Source organism: Corvus hawaiiensis, chromosome 12 (genome assembly GCF_020740725.1).
Source record: "Corvus hawaiiensis isolate bCorHaw1 chromosome 12, bCorHaw1.pri.cur, whole genome shotgun sequence".
Classification (NCBI taxonomy): domain Eukaryota; kingdom Metazoa; phylum Chordata; class Aves; order Passeriformes; family Corvidae; genus Corvus; species Corvus hawaiiensis.
In genome coordinates, this window is record NC_063224.1 from 19,457,204 (window position 1) to 19,473,309 (window position 16,106).

General features: G+C 47.1%; 1 protein-coding gene across 1 annotated transcript; it reads left to right on the forward strand.

Moving 5' to 3' along the window:
• Positions 1-438: 438 nt before the first annotated feature.
• Positions 439-15,584, forward strand: CMTM3 (CKLF like MARVEL transmembrane domain containing 3). Its single transcript, XM_048316392.1, has 5 exons — positions 439-574; positions 8,949-9,104; positions 10,799-10,894; positions 12,181-12,298; positions 13,751-15,584. The coding sequence occupies exons 1-5, from the start codon at positions 464-466 to the stop codon at positions 13,777-13,779; spliced, it is 510 nt and encodes a 169-aa protein (XP_048172349.1). The 5' UTR covers positions 439-463; the 3' UTR covers positions 13,780-15,584.
• Positions 15,585-16,106: the final 522 nt, after the last annotated feature.

Sequence of the window (16,106 nt, forward strand, 5' to 3'; positions counted from 1 at the left end):
GGATCCTGAAATTTCATCCTTGAGCGGGGTTTGGCCTGGGTGACCTCCAGCGGCCCCTTCCAGCCCCAGCCACCCGGTGATTCTGTGCCTTGTGCGTTCAGAAGGGCAGCGACGAGAAGCCCCCTGGCTCCCTGGTGTCCGTCCAGCAGCACAGGGCGAAGGTGGCAGCCCAGCTCCATTGCCCCGGGGCTGGGGGCGGGCGCTGGGGCCACCCCCCACAGCTGGGGATGCTGAAACTTTTTTTCACGTTTCCGCAGTGTCACGATTTCCGCTTCCCTCCTTCAGAGAGAAAAAAAAAAAAAAAAAAAAATATTCGACGGCCAACCCCCCACCCCGAGCTTGAGCCCGCGCCCAGCCCGAGCCCGGCTCGAGCCCAGCCCGACCTCAGCCCCAGCCCAGCCCCAGCCCAGCCCCAGCTCAGCCTGAGCCCACCCCGCGCCCACCCCCGCCCGCCGCCGCAGCCATGGAGGACCCCGAGCCCGCGGGGGCCGCAGCACCGCCCGGGCTGAGCTCGCTGCTCCCCCCCCGGGAGTTCTTGCGCTCCCGCAAGGGGCAGCTGCTGCTCGCGGAGTCGGTAAGGACGGGACACCGGGGCCGGGGGGCTGCGGGAGCCATCCCCGGAGCAGCCGGGACCCGAGCGGGCTCCGCCGGACCGACCTGCCCCGGGCCGCTCAGCTGTGCGGCTGAGGGGAGAGGGGGACACCAACTGCGGGGAAAACAACCGAGGGGAGAGGCGGGACAACGACTGAGGGGAAAACTGGGGGAAAACAGCCGAGGGGAGAGGCGGGACAACGACTGAGGGGAAAACTGGGGGAAAACAGCCGAGGGGAGACGGGGGAACAATAACTGAGGGGGAAACTGGGGGACAGCAACCGAGGGGAAAACTGGGAGGAAACAGCAGAGCGGAGACGGGGGACAACAACCGAGGGAAAAATGGGGAAACAGCCGTACCGGAGTGGGGGAACTGCAGGGCTGAGAGCGTAATTCAGGCAGAGCACGTTAGAAACCAAAACTTGTCGCGTTATACTTCCACTGCCTTAAGTGTGTTTCGCTATCGGAGACCCCTTCTCAGCAAAAAGGCGCTTGGATTTCGTTTTAAGCTATTTGCAGTATGAATCCAGTAACCACCACGGCTGCGGTTTGCATTATCGCGTGGTGCCGGGTTAGGAGGCAGCCTGTCCTGAGTGTGTCAGGAAAGACTTTACTCATGAATTTATGATGTGTGGCGTCGGGCTGTGTGTGCATCACGGTCACTCAGCTGCTGTCCCGAGCCCTCCAAAGCTGTGTTTGTCCATGACCCTCAAAGGGATGGGCTTGCTCGCTGCTCTGGAGCCTTTGGGCTGGAGAGCTGCCCAGAGGCAAAGGCCCTGGGGTACTGTGACAGCGGCTGGACACCAGCCCAGGTGGGCACAAGGCCTTGGGCACCTGGCCTGGATCAGCAATAGTGTGGCAGCAGGACCAGGGCAGTGACTGTGGTGTGGGACTTTCTGGAATTTTACGTGTAAAGGCTTAAAACCTGACAGCTGAAACAGTACCCACCTGATAAGGAAGATCACTCACCCCATGGGGAGTGGGTATTTCACACCAAAATTTAGCTTCTGAACAGGAAGCTTATTGATTGAAATTAGAGGTTCAACATCATTTTTGCTAGAAATAATGATAAATTCAAACACTATGTTTGCTGGAGTTTTAGCTGGAGTTTTGGCAGCAGATAGTCAAATATCAGGACAGCCCAAACTAGCAGTCAAGTCCATGGAGCACTGTTCAGATGTGCAAGGTGTCTCTGGCTATCCACTGTGCTAGCTCAGGGAAGGTAACAAGGACATTCCAGCAAAAGAAAGGTAAGGAACAGGCAGAAGGAGGCAGAATTGTCTGTGGTCAGCTGGTGGGGACCAGCTCAAGAGTTTGTGAGGCTGCAGGCACTGCCCTGTGGCAGAGAGACAGGGAACAGCCAGATGTGAGGCTGGCTTTGAGAGGAAAAGCATTCACTCAGGGGGTCAGGATGACTTCTGTGGTGGGGAAAGCCTTCGGCTGAGTAGCAGCAGGCCACAGGCTTTATCAGCTTCACCAAAAAGATTCCAGCTACCCCATCGCTCCTTCAGGTACCCCCATCACTCACACAGCATCTGTAGTTTACGAAACCACACATTTAGAAAATACCAAGCCCACCTAACCTGGCTGCGTTGGCACGTATTTTTGTTACATACTATGTCACACACTGGAATTTCCTTTACAAGCTTACAGCCACTAAATGATGGCTTTCAGACAGCCTGGCTTTTTAACATCTCAGAATGATGACATATTGGAGGAATACTGTTCTGGTCACGGGATCAGACTCACCCTTTTGTTGTCATAGAGAAGTACTGATGATGCCTCCTTGGAGTAATAAAATCTGCTCTGTCTTGACAAAACAGGGTTTTATCCTTTGTAAGGCCACTTGGGGCTTCCCAAGGGTTTGGCTGGCTGCAAGCAGCTCTGAAATCCCATCTGCCGAGAGCTTTCCTTGTGCTCCTTGCAGGCCAAGCCCACGTGCTCAGGACGTGGTTTCGTGGCAGACAAGAGGCAGCAGTAGTTTCTCTCCAGTTGTCTCAGCTTTGCCAGAAGAAACCCTTGAAGACAACACAGGCCCCAGAGTAAATGGAGCCTGTACACAGTTAGAGAAATGCAGTGCCAAATAATTGAAGATGAGTCCAAGTTAAATCTATCATGGTTTAAATCTGTGTTTCATCTTTAGCTTTGTATTTCTTGTCTTGAATGTTTAATTTTTCCTCTGACACGGTGCTAATGTGGAGTGGGGCTGGGTTCTGCATAAATGTATGTAAATAATATTCATGGTTACACATTTTGAACAGTGCCTTTTGTTCAGAAGCAAAGTGGGGTCCTCATTACTGTTACAAATGTCACATTATTCAGCAGCTTGGCAATTCCCCAGAAATGCATTTTATTTCTCCAGCTCTCAGCCATTTTTGAAAATAACATTTCCACACATTTCTACATGGAGGATGAATCTTTAGGATGTTCAGGTGTAATGTGCTCTGGTGCAGCGCCCATGTATCCTGGTGCTTCCCCTAGAGCAAGTCAAGCTGGTGATGGAGCTGATTACTGCTAGAGGCTTAATTATAATCTCAAATTTTATTCAGATAAGGAAGTTAACCTCCCCCCATCCCCTGCTCCTTTTACTTTTGATCTCCACAAAATCACAGAATGGTTGGGGTTGGAAGGGACCTCTGGAGAACATCCAGTCCACCCCACCACTAACCTGCCTGATTAATTTTTTATTCCACGTGGGATAGCTGTAGAGCCAGAAAGAAGCAGTAGCATCAAATACATTTATAAGCTTCACTGTCTCTCCTAATCCTGTTTATTCTCACTGCCTTACTCCCTCCGTTTTCTAATCAGCATTTTTAATCTTACAGGTTAATCGTTTTTCCTTTCTGTTCTCCCCCCCATGCCATGATTTCTTCCATATTTTAACACTCTTGTTAAGATACTCATTTTTCCTAAATACTCCAGTTGCTGTGTTGAAGGTCATCATCTCATCCATGCTGTTTTCCTCCTTAAGAGATGCAGTTTTCATTTCCCTGTGTTCTGTGTTGGAACCATTTGACAGCCACTCTCACACTGCCACCAGAGCTTGTCCAGACAAGATCCCCAGTTGTGGATTCTGCTGCTCACCCGGCTGTTCCAGTCGAGCTTTTGTGGCTGCTTTAACTGGCATCTCCTCAATCTCCTGAAGCCAGCATGCAGTGGTGCTACATTTTATTTCTTTTTCATAAAGATGCAGTATAAATATTTACAATTGTGTCAGTTTTGTGGTGATGTAAAAGGATGTAGAAATCATTGTGCCAGTTTCGCTCCTCTTTTCCCGTCTTTCTCCTGTCTTTTCAGTCTTCTCTGAACTGACCTTCACAACTGAAACTTCAGCTGTTCGGTGTAAAGTCTCCTTTGAAGAAGCCCCCTGTGCCTTTCTCAGGGTCTGTAGCCAGAAGGCCTCTCCTGCAGTCAGTTCTGGAGGAACCAGGAATTTCACCTCCACGACAAGTGCAACAGAGAAGTAGTAACTGAATAGCAGAGAGCACTGAGTGATGCACTTTGTCTGTTTGACAAAAATACGAGACCCACATGCACTCTTGTCCAAAAGATACCACTGCTACCCACTTGTAAAACCTTAGGCAGACCTGTTCTTTCCTGTGGAGGGAGGTGAGGGCAGGAGATGAGGAGCAGGAGATGAGCTGGTGCAGTGCTGCCAGCAGCTTCCCAACATTCCCATATTCCCAGCGGATTCCGGTGGGTCTGTTCTCCCTGCTCGGAGGAGACAAACACCTCTGGAGCTGCCATGACCTCAGCACTGCTCAGGCCTCCCTCCCTTCAGGGACACTGTGCTCTCTCACCACTGTCATGATTATGTTTTAGACCTTGAACTGCAAGCCTGTTGTACAATAAAGTATAACTTTGTAATGCCTGGCCAGTTTAAGAAGCTCAGCAACAGAATATTAAGTAATAATTACATGGGTCTAAATGGGAAAGTTACTTTCGGAAACACAACACCAAAGAAGGCTTTTTGTGTGAATGGGAGTGTACATAAAAGGTGCTCAGTGAATAGTCAGGCTGCTTTTCTGCCAGGATTTTTTATACCCTTATGATTGCCAAGCTGTGAAAGGTTCCTGTCCTGCTCTTTGCTGCATTAGAGCTTCCTGCATGCAGATATTCCTTCTCAGTGAAGCTGGCAGCAGTCACACTAACCTTTCATCAGCAGCTCAGGAAGGGCTCAGACTCAGCTGCTCTCAATGCTGAGGGTGTAATCCCAAGTGAGGGGAAGAGAAAAACCCTGTGTAAATACAAATTGACAAAACTGATAAGACACTGGTACTTTTTTTTCTCCCAGAAGCAGCAGTGCTTTCTGAAAGTGCTAGAAATGAACTTGCAACTGCATGGAGCCTCACAAACTTCCTCTCTAGCTGCCTTTTTTTTTTTAGCATAGCTACAGAGCTGTTAGAAAAACAACAAGGTCCCATAGCTTGACCTTTCTCTGAAGTGACCCTGAAACACACAGCTCCAGGAACAGAGGTGCAGAACAAGTACGATGTGCAGTGGAACATTGACAGTCCTTGGAGGGGTCAGGGTATATTCTGAAGGGTGCTTTTGAGTTTTTAGAGCAACTTTCAGTTTGCGAGGTGTTTGTCACAAAGACTTGAATCCTGGAAAAGTACGTAGGTAGGTGTCATTATTTCTGGGTACAGACTGGCACTGCAGTGTTTGTATTGTGGGAGGAGAGGTGTATTTTTAAAATTTTGAGATAACATCAAATGCTCAAGATAGTGGCAGTGCAGTTTAGTGGTCAGAAAAGGACCTACTCACTTTTACAATTCAGAAAAGACAGTTATAGGTAATATCCACTATTGCTCAAGGAGTCCGTGCATTCCACCTGCCAGAAGAGGAAATGAGCTGTACAAAAGGAGAAATGAGAAACATCATCAAAATCCTACCATTTGTGGGCTCTTGTATTACACGGAGCTGTTCCCGAGCTACCAAGGAGGTTTGGCATTAAAATCCATGTCAGGGCTGCAATGGGAGATGGAAAAGAAGAAAACCAAAGAACAGGGTGCAGTGCCAAGGTGCAGTGCCATGGTCATCATTGGACAGAGCCCTCAGGCACTTCCTTCCTGTTGTTCCTCTGGCTCTTTCCAGGGTCTGCCTCCCTCCCCTTCCTGGACCTTCCAGCCTTCCCCCAGTGAAAGCATCCAAAAATACCATCTTTCAAACCTTCATTCTCAAAATCTGGTCCGTTTTTGTATAGGTGTGTATTTCACATAAAATCTTCCTTGGGCCTTCTCAGTCTCAGAGTGCCTCCAGAATGAGGAAGGATGTTGAACTGGAGAGCAGTTACCACACTTCAGATTCTTTCCCCTTTACTGATACCATCAATAATCTACTGAAACCAAGTGGCTTCTTGTGAATCAAAAGGTGCCTTTGTTTTCAGTGTGCCTTGAGGTGCAGTTCTCCTCGCAGTGGGATGCTGACAAGTGGAGAGCAGGACAGGCTGGGCTCAATCCCACCACTGAGGGTGAGGAAGGTGGGAATACAGTGACTGTCCTTCAGGGCTGAGGAACAGGCAGCAGGAGACTGCTGTCATCTACCAGTGATGCAGGGCTTGATTTGAACAAGTAGCTGGCCTGGTGACCAGATTTTAAAATAACTGATATTTCCCCAGCTTCTCTGGGTCAGACCCAGTCAGAAAGTTGAAATGCTCAGACTGGTCTTTCTGTCTCTTCAGCAGCTTACCTGGCACGGAAGCAGGGATCCCCTGGCACATCAGCACCTGGGATCAGGGGCTTCTTGGTGTGTTCCTGCCACAGAACAGCTCCCGTTTCACCCTGAGCTTGGCTCATGTCTGAACCTCACACCTGCCCAGGGCTGAGGGGAGACAGCAGGAGCCTTCCCTGGCACAAATTGCCATAAAGCTGATAATAACAGACCACAAAGGCTCTTCCTTTCTCTTCACGCTTCTGACAGGAAAGCTTTTTTCTCAGTGCAAATGCAGTCAGAGCACAGGAGTTACTGACTCAAACAGAATCGAGATCAAAGGGATCTCTGCTGTGCAGTGTCACCTTACGTATCTGAAATTTGCCTCTCTACCTCCCCTTGCTGCTCCAGTAGGACATATTATTTAACACTGCATTTAATCCTTTCCTAAGAGATCACCAGGTTTAGTTCAGGTCTAATGATCTGCCATAGGAAGGGTTGTGGTCGGTGGGACCAGCCCTGAACCCATCTCCCTGCTGCTGGTCATCCCTGCAGCTCAGCTGTCACATACCTGCCTTTAGCCACAAAAGGGAAGATATTTTTTCAACACCAGAGCAAGAAAAAATTGTCGTGTATAGATGGTGATTTCTTTTTAATCCAAGAGAACATCAAACTGTGTCTAAATTATGTTCCAGAAATGCAAGTGAAGCAGATTCACAAAGCAAGTCCAGTCTTTGTTCTTTAGGGTGGAAAGGGAATAGGTGCTGTGATAGGAAGAAGGAAGTTCTCTCTCCTCTTAGGAGTTGTCAAGCTCTGATAAATCCCCTTCCCTTCAAAGAGTTATCACTTTCAGCTCACAGAAAGAAACTACCATGCTAAGGATGAGACACACGGAATGAGCCCCCTCTGCTTTATGAAAATGAGAAAAACCTGCAGAGAGGCTCTGTGAGCAATAAACAAATTAAAATGGGGTAAACACCAACAAATGGGGCAGGTATTACCAGCTACCAGGCCCATGCAGAAGTGAGGTCTATATGCTATCCCAGCTCAGTTTCTTAGAACCCAGTGAAACAAGAACAATGCAAAGATGTTTAAGATAAATATAGTCTCTTACTAAAAATGTCACATCCTCTCTAGTCTCGGCAGCCAGTCCTAATGGATGAAAACAATGTACTCCAGTTGTTAGCATCCTGGTCAGGCACTGACTGCTTTCCCCAAAGCAGGCTGAGTATAAAGGCTTGTTAATTAATTACACCAAAAAATTATTTCAGTGGGATTGAACTGCTTAGTTGCCCCCTAAACATAAAAGGGTTTTTTGATACATGTATTTGAGGGTTGACTGACCTCTCATAGGAGTAATTACTAATAACTATAGGAGCCTTATCATTCAAGTGTAATGGTGATCTTTTCCGAGGTACAGGTGGTCCCCAGGAACCCATGGTAGCAGCAAAGAAAGAAATCCATAGAGCTGAAATTTAACAAGGCAAATGCATTGATTACCTTTGCAGGAAGCTACATGTGCCTTCAGATGTGCTATCTGGGAGGAAAGAATACATTTATTTTCAGTGCTGTGTGAGTGGGAATGTCAGTGTCCCAATGTGCAATTAGAAGTTGAAAACATCCTTGTAATCTAATGCTCAGTCCCCCCTGCTGTGCTGGCCAAAAGCATCCCTGAGCTTTGGGAAGGCAGAGATTTGTCTCCAGGAGGACGGGCTGGACAGAGCAGCCCAGGTGTGAACTGGCACATAATAATGTGTAATTCAGCATTCTGGCTACTTTTGTTACTTCAAGCTAATTTGATTGAAACAGCAAGCAGTTCCTATGCAAGGCAGTAGAACACAGGACTGGAGCCTCTTTGTGGGGGTGACCAACCCCAGTACAGCAATTGAAAATGGTGTTGAGCTTCTCCATGGTTCCCTCCCCTTCCACTTTTACAAACACAGCAGCTGAAGGCCCAGGAGTGTAGGACAGCAGTCTGGTACTGTCTGGTTTAGCTAAAAATGCATTTTCTTCAGTAGTTTTTCCATTGTGAAACTTTGTATTTTGAGCCATAGGTATATTCTAAAGGTGTTTCAATTGAGTGGGAAAACAAATGCCATTTTTATTATTTTACTAGAGTTAGGAAACATCACAGAGATAAATCAATGGGAGTTATCAGTCCTGTTACTCTCTAAGACAGCTGCCATGCTGGAAAACTGGAAGCAGAGACTTCCAGAAATCACAGAACAATTAATTCTTGGCCCTTTTCTATCCATCACCAGCAGACTTTATTCTTTCAACTCCAAGATTATAAATGCTGAGTTACTTCAGGCTGTCTGAGCACTGATTTGGGTTTCAAATGAGAGCTGTCACGGCTGAAAGCTTAGAGCTCTGCTTGCTTGGCAACACCCCACTCTATTTTCAGAATGATGTTGTCAGAGCTGTTTACAATCCAGAGCAAATTACTGACTCCAAGAGGTGCAAATCCACCCAGCGCTCTGGAAAAGCGATTCACACACATGGAAGTAAACACCATTACTTCAGATTTATTCCATGCTGAACAAGAAAAATCATTTGGCCCAATGAGAAATAAAGCAGGAAGCAAACTATGCCATCAGCAGCAGCACTGACAGAAATACACAGGGAAAATAACACTTCAAAGCTGCTCGGCTGCCTGCGGCTCTGCTATTCCATGCGAATAACTACGAGTTTTCCCTTTACTTTAGGTGCTGTCATTTATCATCTTTATCTGCTATATTGCATCTCTAGCAGCTTCTTTCATGATGGCACCACTCCTAGAGTTTCTGCTGGCACTGTTTCTCTTTTTTGCCTACGCCTCCAAGCTTAATGAGAAGTTTAAAGGAGCCCACTGGCCTTTGGCGGTAAGTGAGATGTGCAACAGAAACCCCCAGGTTTAATTGTGCACTGTGAGGGGAGTGAAAGGGGCTGGGCAGGAGTTCAGGGTGACTGTAACAACTTTACTGCCCTATTAGAAACTTATCCATGCTGCCTCTGGTTCAGAAGGTCCCAGATCACTCTAAACTATGCTCTGCTCTACACTGCAGCTTTTTGGGCGCTGACACAAAGCGTGGCTTTATCAAACCACTGAAATTATGCCCAATTCCAGGCAAATAGCTTAGGGCCAGCATCAGCCCAAGTCAGTCTGACTGCTGGGGGCTCCTTATTGGCACCCTTACAAAGGGGGGAATGTGTGTTGTTGATAATGGACAGACTTTATTAGGCTGTGATTGAATTCTCAGGTGGAGCTACACTCACAGACAAACTGAGCTGCTCTGAGAGGGGGCAGCTCTGGCCAGTTCATGCCCACACAGGAGCCCAGTGGCTGCTGAGGCAGTGCTGGGGCTGCAGGAGAGCCCTGGCCACTGGATGTCCCTGCAGCCTCAAATATCACTGCAAAAGGAGCAGCTGCCTTGCAGTACAAACACTTCAAAAAACCCCACTGATCTTATCAATCTGGATTCTCTTTTGGTACCATCAATAGTTCATTGCAGTGAGGTTTGAATTAGGGTTCTCAGTGTATAAAAATAACTTTAGCAAGGCCACTGGTGGATAAAACAGTATCTGTGACTTTGGCTACAACTGTGCACAGTTTTCAGCTGGTAATCTCAGTTCCATCATTTTCCCATTTTCTACATGCATCTGGTTCCAGAACTAAGACAAAAAAGGCATGTGCGTGTTTATTATGGCCATTACCATAACACACTGCAGGCACAGAATGTAGATAAGTGACCTTGTCCTGACTTCAGAGGAGTCAAGTTTCTTGCAGGATTTGTGCTTTGAGACAGGATCTTACTCCTCCATCTGTTCTGGAAAGGCAGAAGAGCTAATTGTGAACAGAGCTGAGGGTACCATTATTGCAGCCCCTGTGATTGGCACATGCCCTGGGAACCACAGCTCTGTGTTTAAAACTCACTGCAGAGACAGCCCTGCTGGTGTGACCGGGCACAGCTCAGCAGGACTGTGCCAGGGATCACACCAGGCACGTGCTCCTGGGGCGGGCTGGTGGAGCTGCCGGTGGACATAGGAAGTATAAATCATGCAACACTAAACCAAGTGTTTGGTTCCTGAATGAGGAGTTCCACAGACGGGTCTCCGTGGAGATCATCACGCAGACCTGCATCCACAGAGAGACAGGCACCCCGTTCCCACGGGAGCTGGGACCTCCTGAGCCTCCGCTGCCCCAGGAGTTCTGCTTCAACACGAGGGTTTTGAGGCATTTTAAATGATTTTTCCATTAAAGCCCTAGCTGTGCTCCAAGGCACAGCTCCAGCACAGCCCCTCCCAGCCTGAAGGAAGGTCTGCCTGACACAGGCAGGGTAGAAGCAGGATTTATCCCAGCATCTTTAAGAGCAGAAGTTTATGCCAAGGTTCAGGTCTTCTCTCACTTAGAAATATTTCCCAGATGAGCAATTCCTCCTCTAAAGCAAACCAGGCTGTGGTCACATGCCAGCAAGGCCACTGATGCAACAACAGAGGGGTTGAGTGTTTGTTTCCAAAATGGTTTTTAGAGGAAATCCTTGACCAATCTGAGAATGCTCCATTGCTTCTTTCACAGGATTTCTTGCGCTGCGTCACCGCTGCCATTATTTACTTTGCCATTTCCATTGCTGCTGTTTCAAAGTACAGTGATGGAGCATCCAAAGCAGCAGGGGTGAGTAGGCATGAGCTTTCCACCTAAGTGTTGCGGTGAACTGAGTATGCATGTACTTAAGAAACAGTTCAAATATGACCCCACTGCAAGTAACAGAAGCTTCTTCAATTAACTGAGAATTAATTTGCTTAAAGCAAAGAAGAAATGGTCAGGTTTTCAGAAAAACATGTTTTGAACCAATGAGTAGTTTTTTCACCCTAACAGTGCTGCTCAGTGTTAACTGTACCCTTAGGGAAGGCACCTATTCTGCTTTTTAATTTTACCAGCTGTACAGGGAAGATAAACTGTTCCTGCAAAGAGTATCAAGGTCCTTGAATGGAGGGAATAATAATAATAATAATAATAATAATAATAATAATAATAATAATAATAATAAAAGAAGCCAAACCCGTAACTGCTAAGGCCAGTCTAAATTATGTAATTTCAACCTCCTGCCTCTCCTGCTCAGTTTTACTTGGATGAGTGGAAACAAGAGCAGTGTCATTTTACCCTCCAGTAAAAGGACTGGCCAGGAGAGAGCCTTCACTGTCAGCATTTTGTGGTCAGAAATACGATACAGCCCTTGCATCTGCAACTTGACTCTAAGCATCAATAATGTATGCAACATAAATAAATAACATAATAAAAACATAAAATATAAAACATAAAAACATAAATAAAATTTGCATAACAATTTTTTAAGCTTGGGAAGAACAATGCCCAGTGGTGTTGGCCAGCAGCCCTTCCCAAACCACCCCACAATACAAACCCAAACCTTGTGTTAATCTTTGTCCCTGCAGGGAGACCCAGAGCAATGGAGCGTGTTCAGCCCAGGCTCCCAGACCAGCGCCCCGCCTGTGCCTGGCACAATTCTGCTGCTCTGACACTGGAGAGGGGACTCCAGAATCATTTTAATCTCAGTCTGGTTTGCTCAGCAATAGACACATCTCCTTGCAAACAAGTGGAAAATCATTTCCAGAGAAATGGAGGTGATTTCTTGGTGGCAGAGGTGCAGGAGGTGCTCTCCTGTAGCTCCCAGCAGTGCTGATGCCCAGAACGTGCCCAGAGCCTGAGAGGGCTGCAGCCTGGGGGAGGGATAAGGACACACCTGGGCACTTCTCAGGCTCCCAAATCAGCTGTAATTCAGTTGATGCCCATGTGTCACAAACCATTTCCCTTCCCTGCCTTTTTGGAAAGCACAGGCCAAAAAAACCACAGAGTTTTTCTTGTGTCGGTTTGGCTCATTTTGGTTTGTCCCTGACAAACGTTGAGCTGTTGTTAAGGAGAGCATTCTTTTGCCCTTTCAGGTGTTTGGGTTTGCAGCCACCATCGTGTTTGCCATTGATTTCTACATAACCTTCAATGACCTGGTCACTTTCCTCAAGCAAGGCAGCTCTGATTCCCCTGAGGGGCGCAAGACAGAAGGTGGGTAAAATTCCCTGCTCTGTTACACGAGCTGCAATGTGAGAATTTTCTCTCCATTTCGCCCTTTGCAGGGAGCAAGAGCTCTTGCTCAGCAAGAGCAGTTTCTGTTCTTGGCCACCTTGGGTTTGTGTACCACAGCTCTGCTCGGTTAGGAAGCTGCAAATGGAATTCCAGTGATTTATAAAGATAACCTGAAAGCCAGGAATGTGAAGTTTCTCAGAGTTTCACAACCTCTAACTTTGAAAGATCCCAAATCCAATTACAGAAATTACCATGCAGCACAGATTTTCTTTCCCCATTAAAATATCTTACTGTAGAAACAAGCAAATATCTACCTTTTATTTCTTGGTAACTTGCTATTAACATCCATTAATCCACAGCATTTTATGTCCAAGTAGTGCTTTTCTCTTATCATTTCCTTGTCATGATTGCCGCTTATGATCAGCTTTGACCATCTGTGGGCAATTGGCCTTGAAATCCAAGGGTCAAACATAAAATTTAACAAGATTGTTATCAATTTTTTTTCTATTACAGTCTACTCCAGATCAGACAGATCCACTTAAACAAAGATAAAAAGAGGGTCTTAGGTGTTCAAATCCAGTTCAAGTCAGGACAGGGCTAGCTGTTATGCAGTTTCCAGGAGCCCGTCATGTCCCTGTGACTCTTTATTGCACCCACGTGGATTAAAAAGGCTGCTCCACACTTAAAAACGAACAAAAAATATCCCAACCCCCCCCAGAAAATCCCATTTAAAACCCCCTCAAAACCAAACACACAAGATGTGTATAGAATCCTAGGAGGTGAACAGCGGCACTGAAAGTCTCTTCTGGGGATTTTAGTAGACTGTTAAGTGTTTTGCAAGCTTTAGGCTGAAAAGAGAGACAAAGGAACAAAAGGATCAAAGGAACAGGAAACAGACTGTAAAAGCTGAAATCTGAACTGCCCTCAGAAGATGATGAGGTGGCAAGGGTACAGAATTAGGATACAGATTAGATCTGATTGCCCTGGAGATGGAGACACAAATACATAAACTCACGTGCAGTCGCACAGCTTGGTGTTGGTGCCCATGCAAGGAGGGCTCAGCCCTGCAGCACAAACTTGTGTTCACACGGGGGCTCTCGAGTGCTGAGGCCAGAAGGATGGAGCTCTGTGGGCCTGCTGGGATTTCTCAGCAGCTCAGAGCTTCTGGCTCTCAGAGGGGTTGAGCTGCAGTGCCCAGAGCAGCACGGATGCCAGCAGGGCCTCTGAGCAGCATCTCCCAACTCCTTCAAACGCCGTTTCAGGTCCCATCACCTCAGCAAGAACTCATTTCACAGAAGTGTTCATTCCCAAACCCGCTGTGTCCTTTGAAGCACACCCTGCCAGAGCAGCCTCTCTCTCCCAGCCTGAGCCACAGCTGGGGGGGATTTCCAAGTTTGCATTTTCACTTTTGTTCCTTGTTTTACCCCTCAGATGAGGACTCCGACTCTGACTCAGACTGAAGAACCAAACACCACCCAAGCGTGAAGGGAAGATGATCAAGCACTTTCCTCTTTGCTGAATGCACTGCCAATTGAAATATCCCCTCATTCCAGCCTCTTTCCACCTCACTGTTTATGGAATCACCAGAGCACAGACAGGGCAGTGATGTGGAAGAGGAGACTATTCCCAGTGCCATTAAACACTCCTTCGCAACTACAGATCCTACAGTAGTCCTGTCCAAACACAGCTCAGTTCTCTGTTGCCCCTCCCCACTCAGCACATCCATGTCCTGGGTAAATGGGAACAGCATTTTTAACATTTAGAGCTTTTAATGTGCTTTTGTAATTCCAAACCTTTAACACTTAGAGCTTTTATACTTCTTGATGTGCCAAAGAAGAGAGGTTTGGATGCCTCTATTTGTATTTTTCTTGATTAACTAACAATATTTCTTTATCTGAAGTCTGAATGCTCCCACGCACTGAAGGCCTGGATGACAGTTAACACCTTGGTGTCAATACCTTTGTATCTCCTGCCTGTCTGTGACAAGGAAAAGTGACAACTGGAAATCTGCAGCGAGAGCAAACATCAAAGTATAATGGTGCTGCAGGACAGCTGGCTCATCAAACATTCAGTATCCCTTTTTTTAAGCTGCTTGGATGGAGTCACGTCCCATCTGCTGCAATTTCACCACAGGCTGTGATGGAACAGGTGAGGCAGCTCTGGGCAGCCCCGTCCTGTTTTTGGGGAAGCCCCTGGAAGTGTTTGCACAGCCAGGGAAGGCAGGCTTGGCAAACACCTCCCAGCAGGACCTGCCTGGTGGAACCTGCAAGTATCTGTGTCCCAGGCACCACGGCCTGGTGTCCTGCTCTGTGCTGAGGCCACTGGTGCTGCCGTGACACCAGCACTGCACTTGTGCCACTGGCACTGTGCTGCCACACTGAGGGTGCTCAGGCCCCAGGGGGGCAGTGCCTCCTCCCCACTGTGAAAAGGCCAAGAAACCAACCCCAAACTACAGAATGTCTGCAACGAATTCATCTCCCCAGCCCCAGTGTCTGTGTGTGGCCTGGGTTGGTTTTTCCCCCTGGAAGGAGGTGATTTATCTAGTGGTGGTGTATTCCAGGGGAAAAGCCACCTGGATTTACAAGCTGTTTTCACAGGTAGCACAACCTACCTTGAAATATTTGTGTCCATTTTTAAACACTTGGGAATGCTTGGGAAGAGCATGGCATCCTCCTTACTGATGGCATCAGACAGGTCTGTGGCAAAGAAACTCGTATAGATTTTTTAAAAATTAATACAGTACCAGAACAGGTGTATTTAAAATGAGAGCAGATAGTGCTAACAGAGTAAGTGAAAAACAGGGATAAAACAATAAAGGCAGATTTCCTTTGGAATAAAATTAGCACCTGGGTTCCAGTTCCCTGTGGCAGCTGGCTGCTGACAGCAGGACAGGGAACCTGGCAGGGAGCAGGGAAGGTGCTGGTCAGGCTCAGAGCTGTCCAGCAGGCAGCTCCTACACATCTCCTGCTTCCTGACCACTGACAGCATAAATGCAAAACAAGTGGTTGCTTCTAAATGTGAAAAATAATCTTTGATTTATGAGAAAGATCTCCTTGGACCTTTTCCTGTACGAAATCCTGTGTTTCTTTCCCTTCTCTTGTCATATTTTACTGGCACACACTGTGATGTTCAGGGGACCCAGGCTCATTTTTATACTCGTTTTGTATTTCTCTTTTTTTTTAAAGTAAAAAATGTATTGCATGTCACAGCTGGATACATGGTTAATATTTAGAAACCATGCTGGATTAAACCTCTTTTAATAGGAGTGTTTGGTGTCTTTACTTATTTGGAGACCTGATTTTGCTGCTTTGCCTCTGCCCAGCACAAGGGCAGAGCGATTTAAGGAATCCTAAATCTGTTCTGGGGAGGGGGCACAGCTCAGAGCCAGCCCTGGGGTCCAGCCACAACACAAACCTCTTCCTTAGGGCATGAGATGAAGGAATTGAACCAAGAATTAGTTCTGAAATACTGAGTAGACATTGGGGGTTCAGTGCTCCCTCTTGGCAGCCAATAACCCTGTAAACAACGAAGTCCCCTTCGGGTTCACCCTTCACACACCCAGAATATACAGAGGTTGTCTGGTCATCTTTTCCACGCCGGACTAAAGTAAACAAAGGCAGCAAACAAAATGTTCATCTGTTGCTTCAGGACTGCTGTAGCAGCTTGCAGTGAGGTGCCTGCCCAGAGAATTTCCTTACTGGTCTTTAAGTACTTGGTGACTTCATTTATTTCAAAGCAGTTTGCTCCCAGGGTCAGGCATTTGTGTAAGATCCCAGCCTTTTATTTA

Coding starts and splice junctions, on each gene's coding strand:
- CMTM3 (XM_048316392.1), top strand. CDS start 464: ATGGAGGACCCCGAGCCCGCGGGGGCCGCAGCACCGCCCGGGCTGAGC. Junction 9,105..10,798: donor GAGCCCACTGGCCTTTGGCG/GTAAGTGAGATG, acceptor CTTCTTTCACAG/GATTTCTTGCGCTGCGTCAC. Junction 12,299..13,750: donor TGAGGGGCGCAAGACAGAAG/GTGGGTAAAATT, acceptor TTTACCCCTCAG/ATGAGGACTCCGACTCTGAC.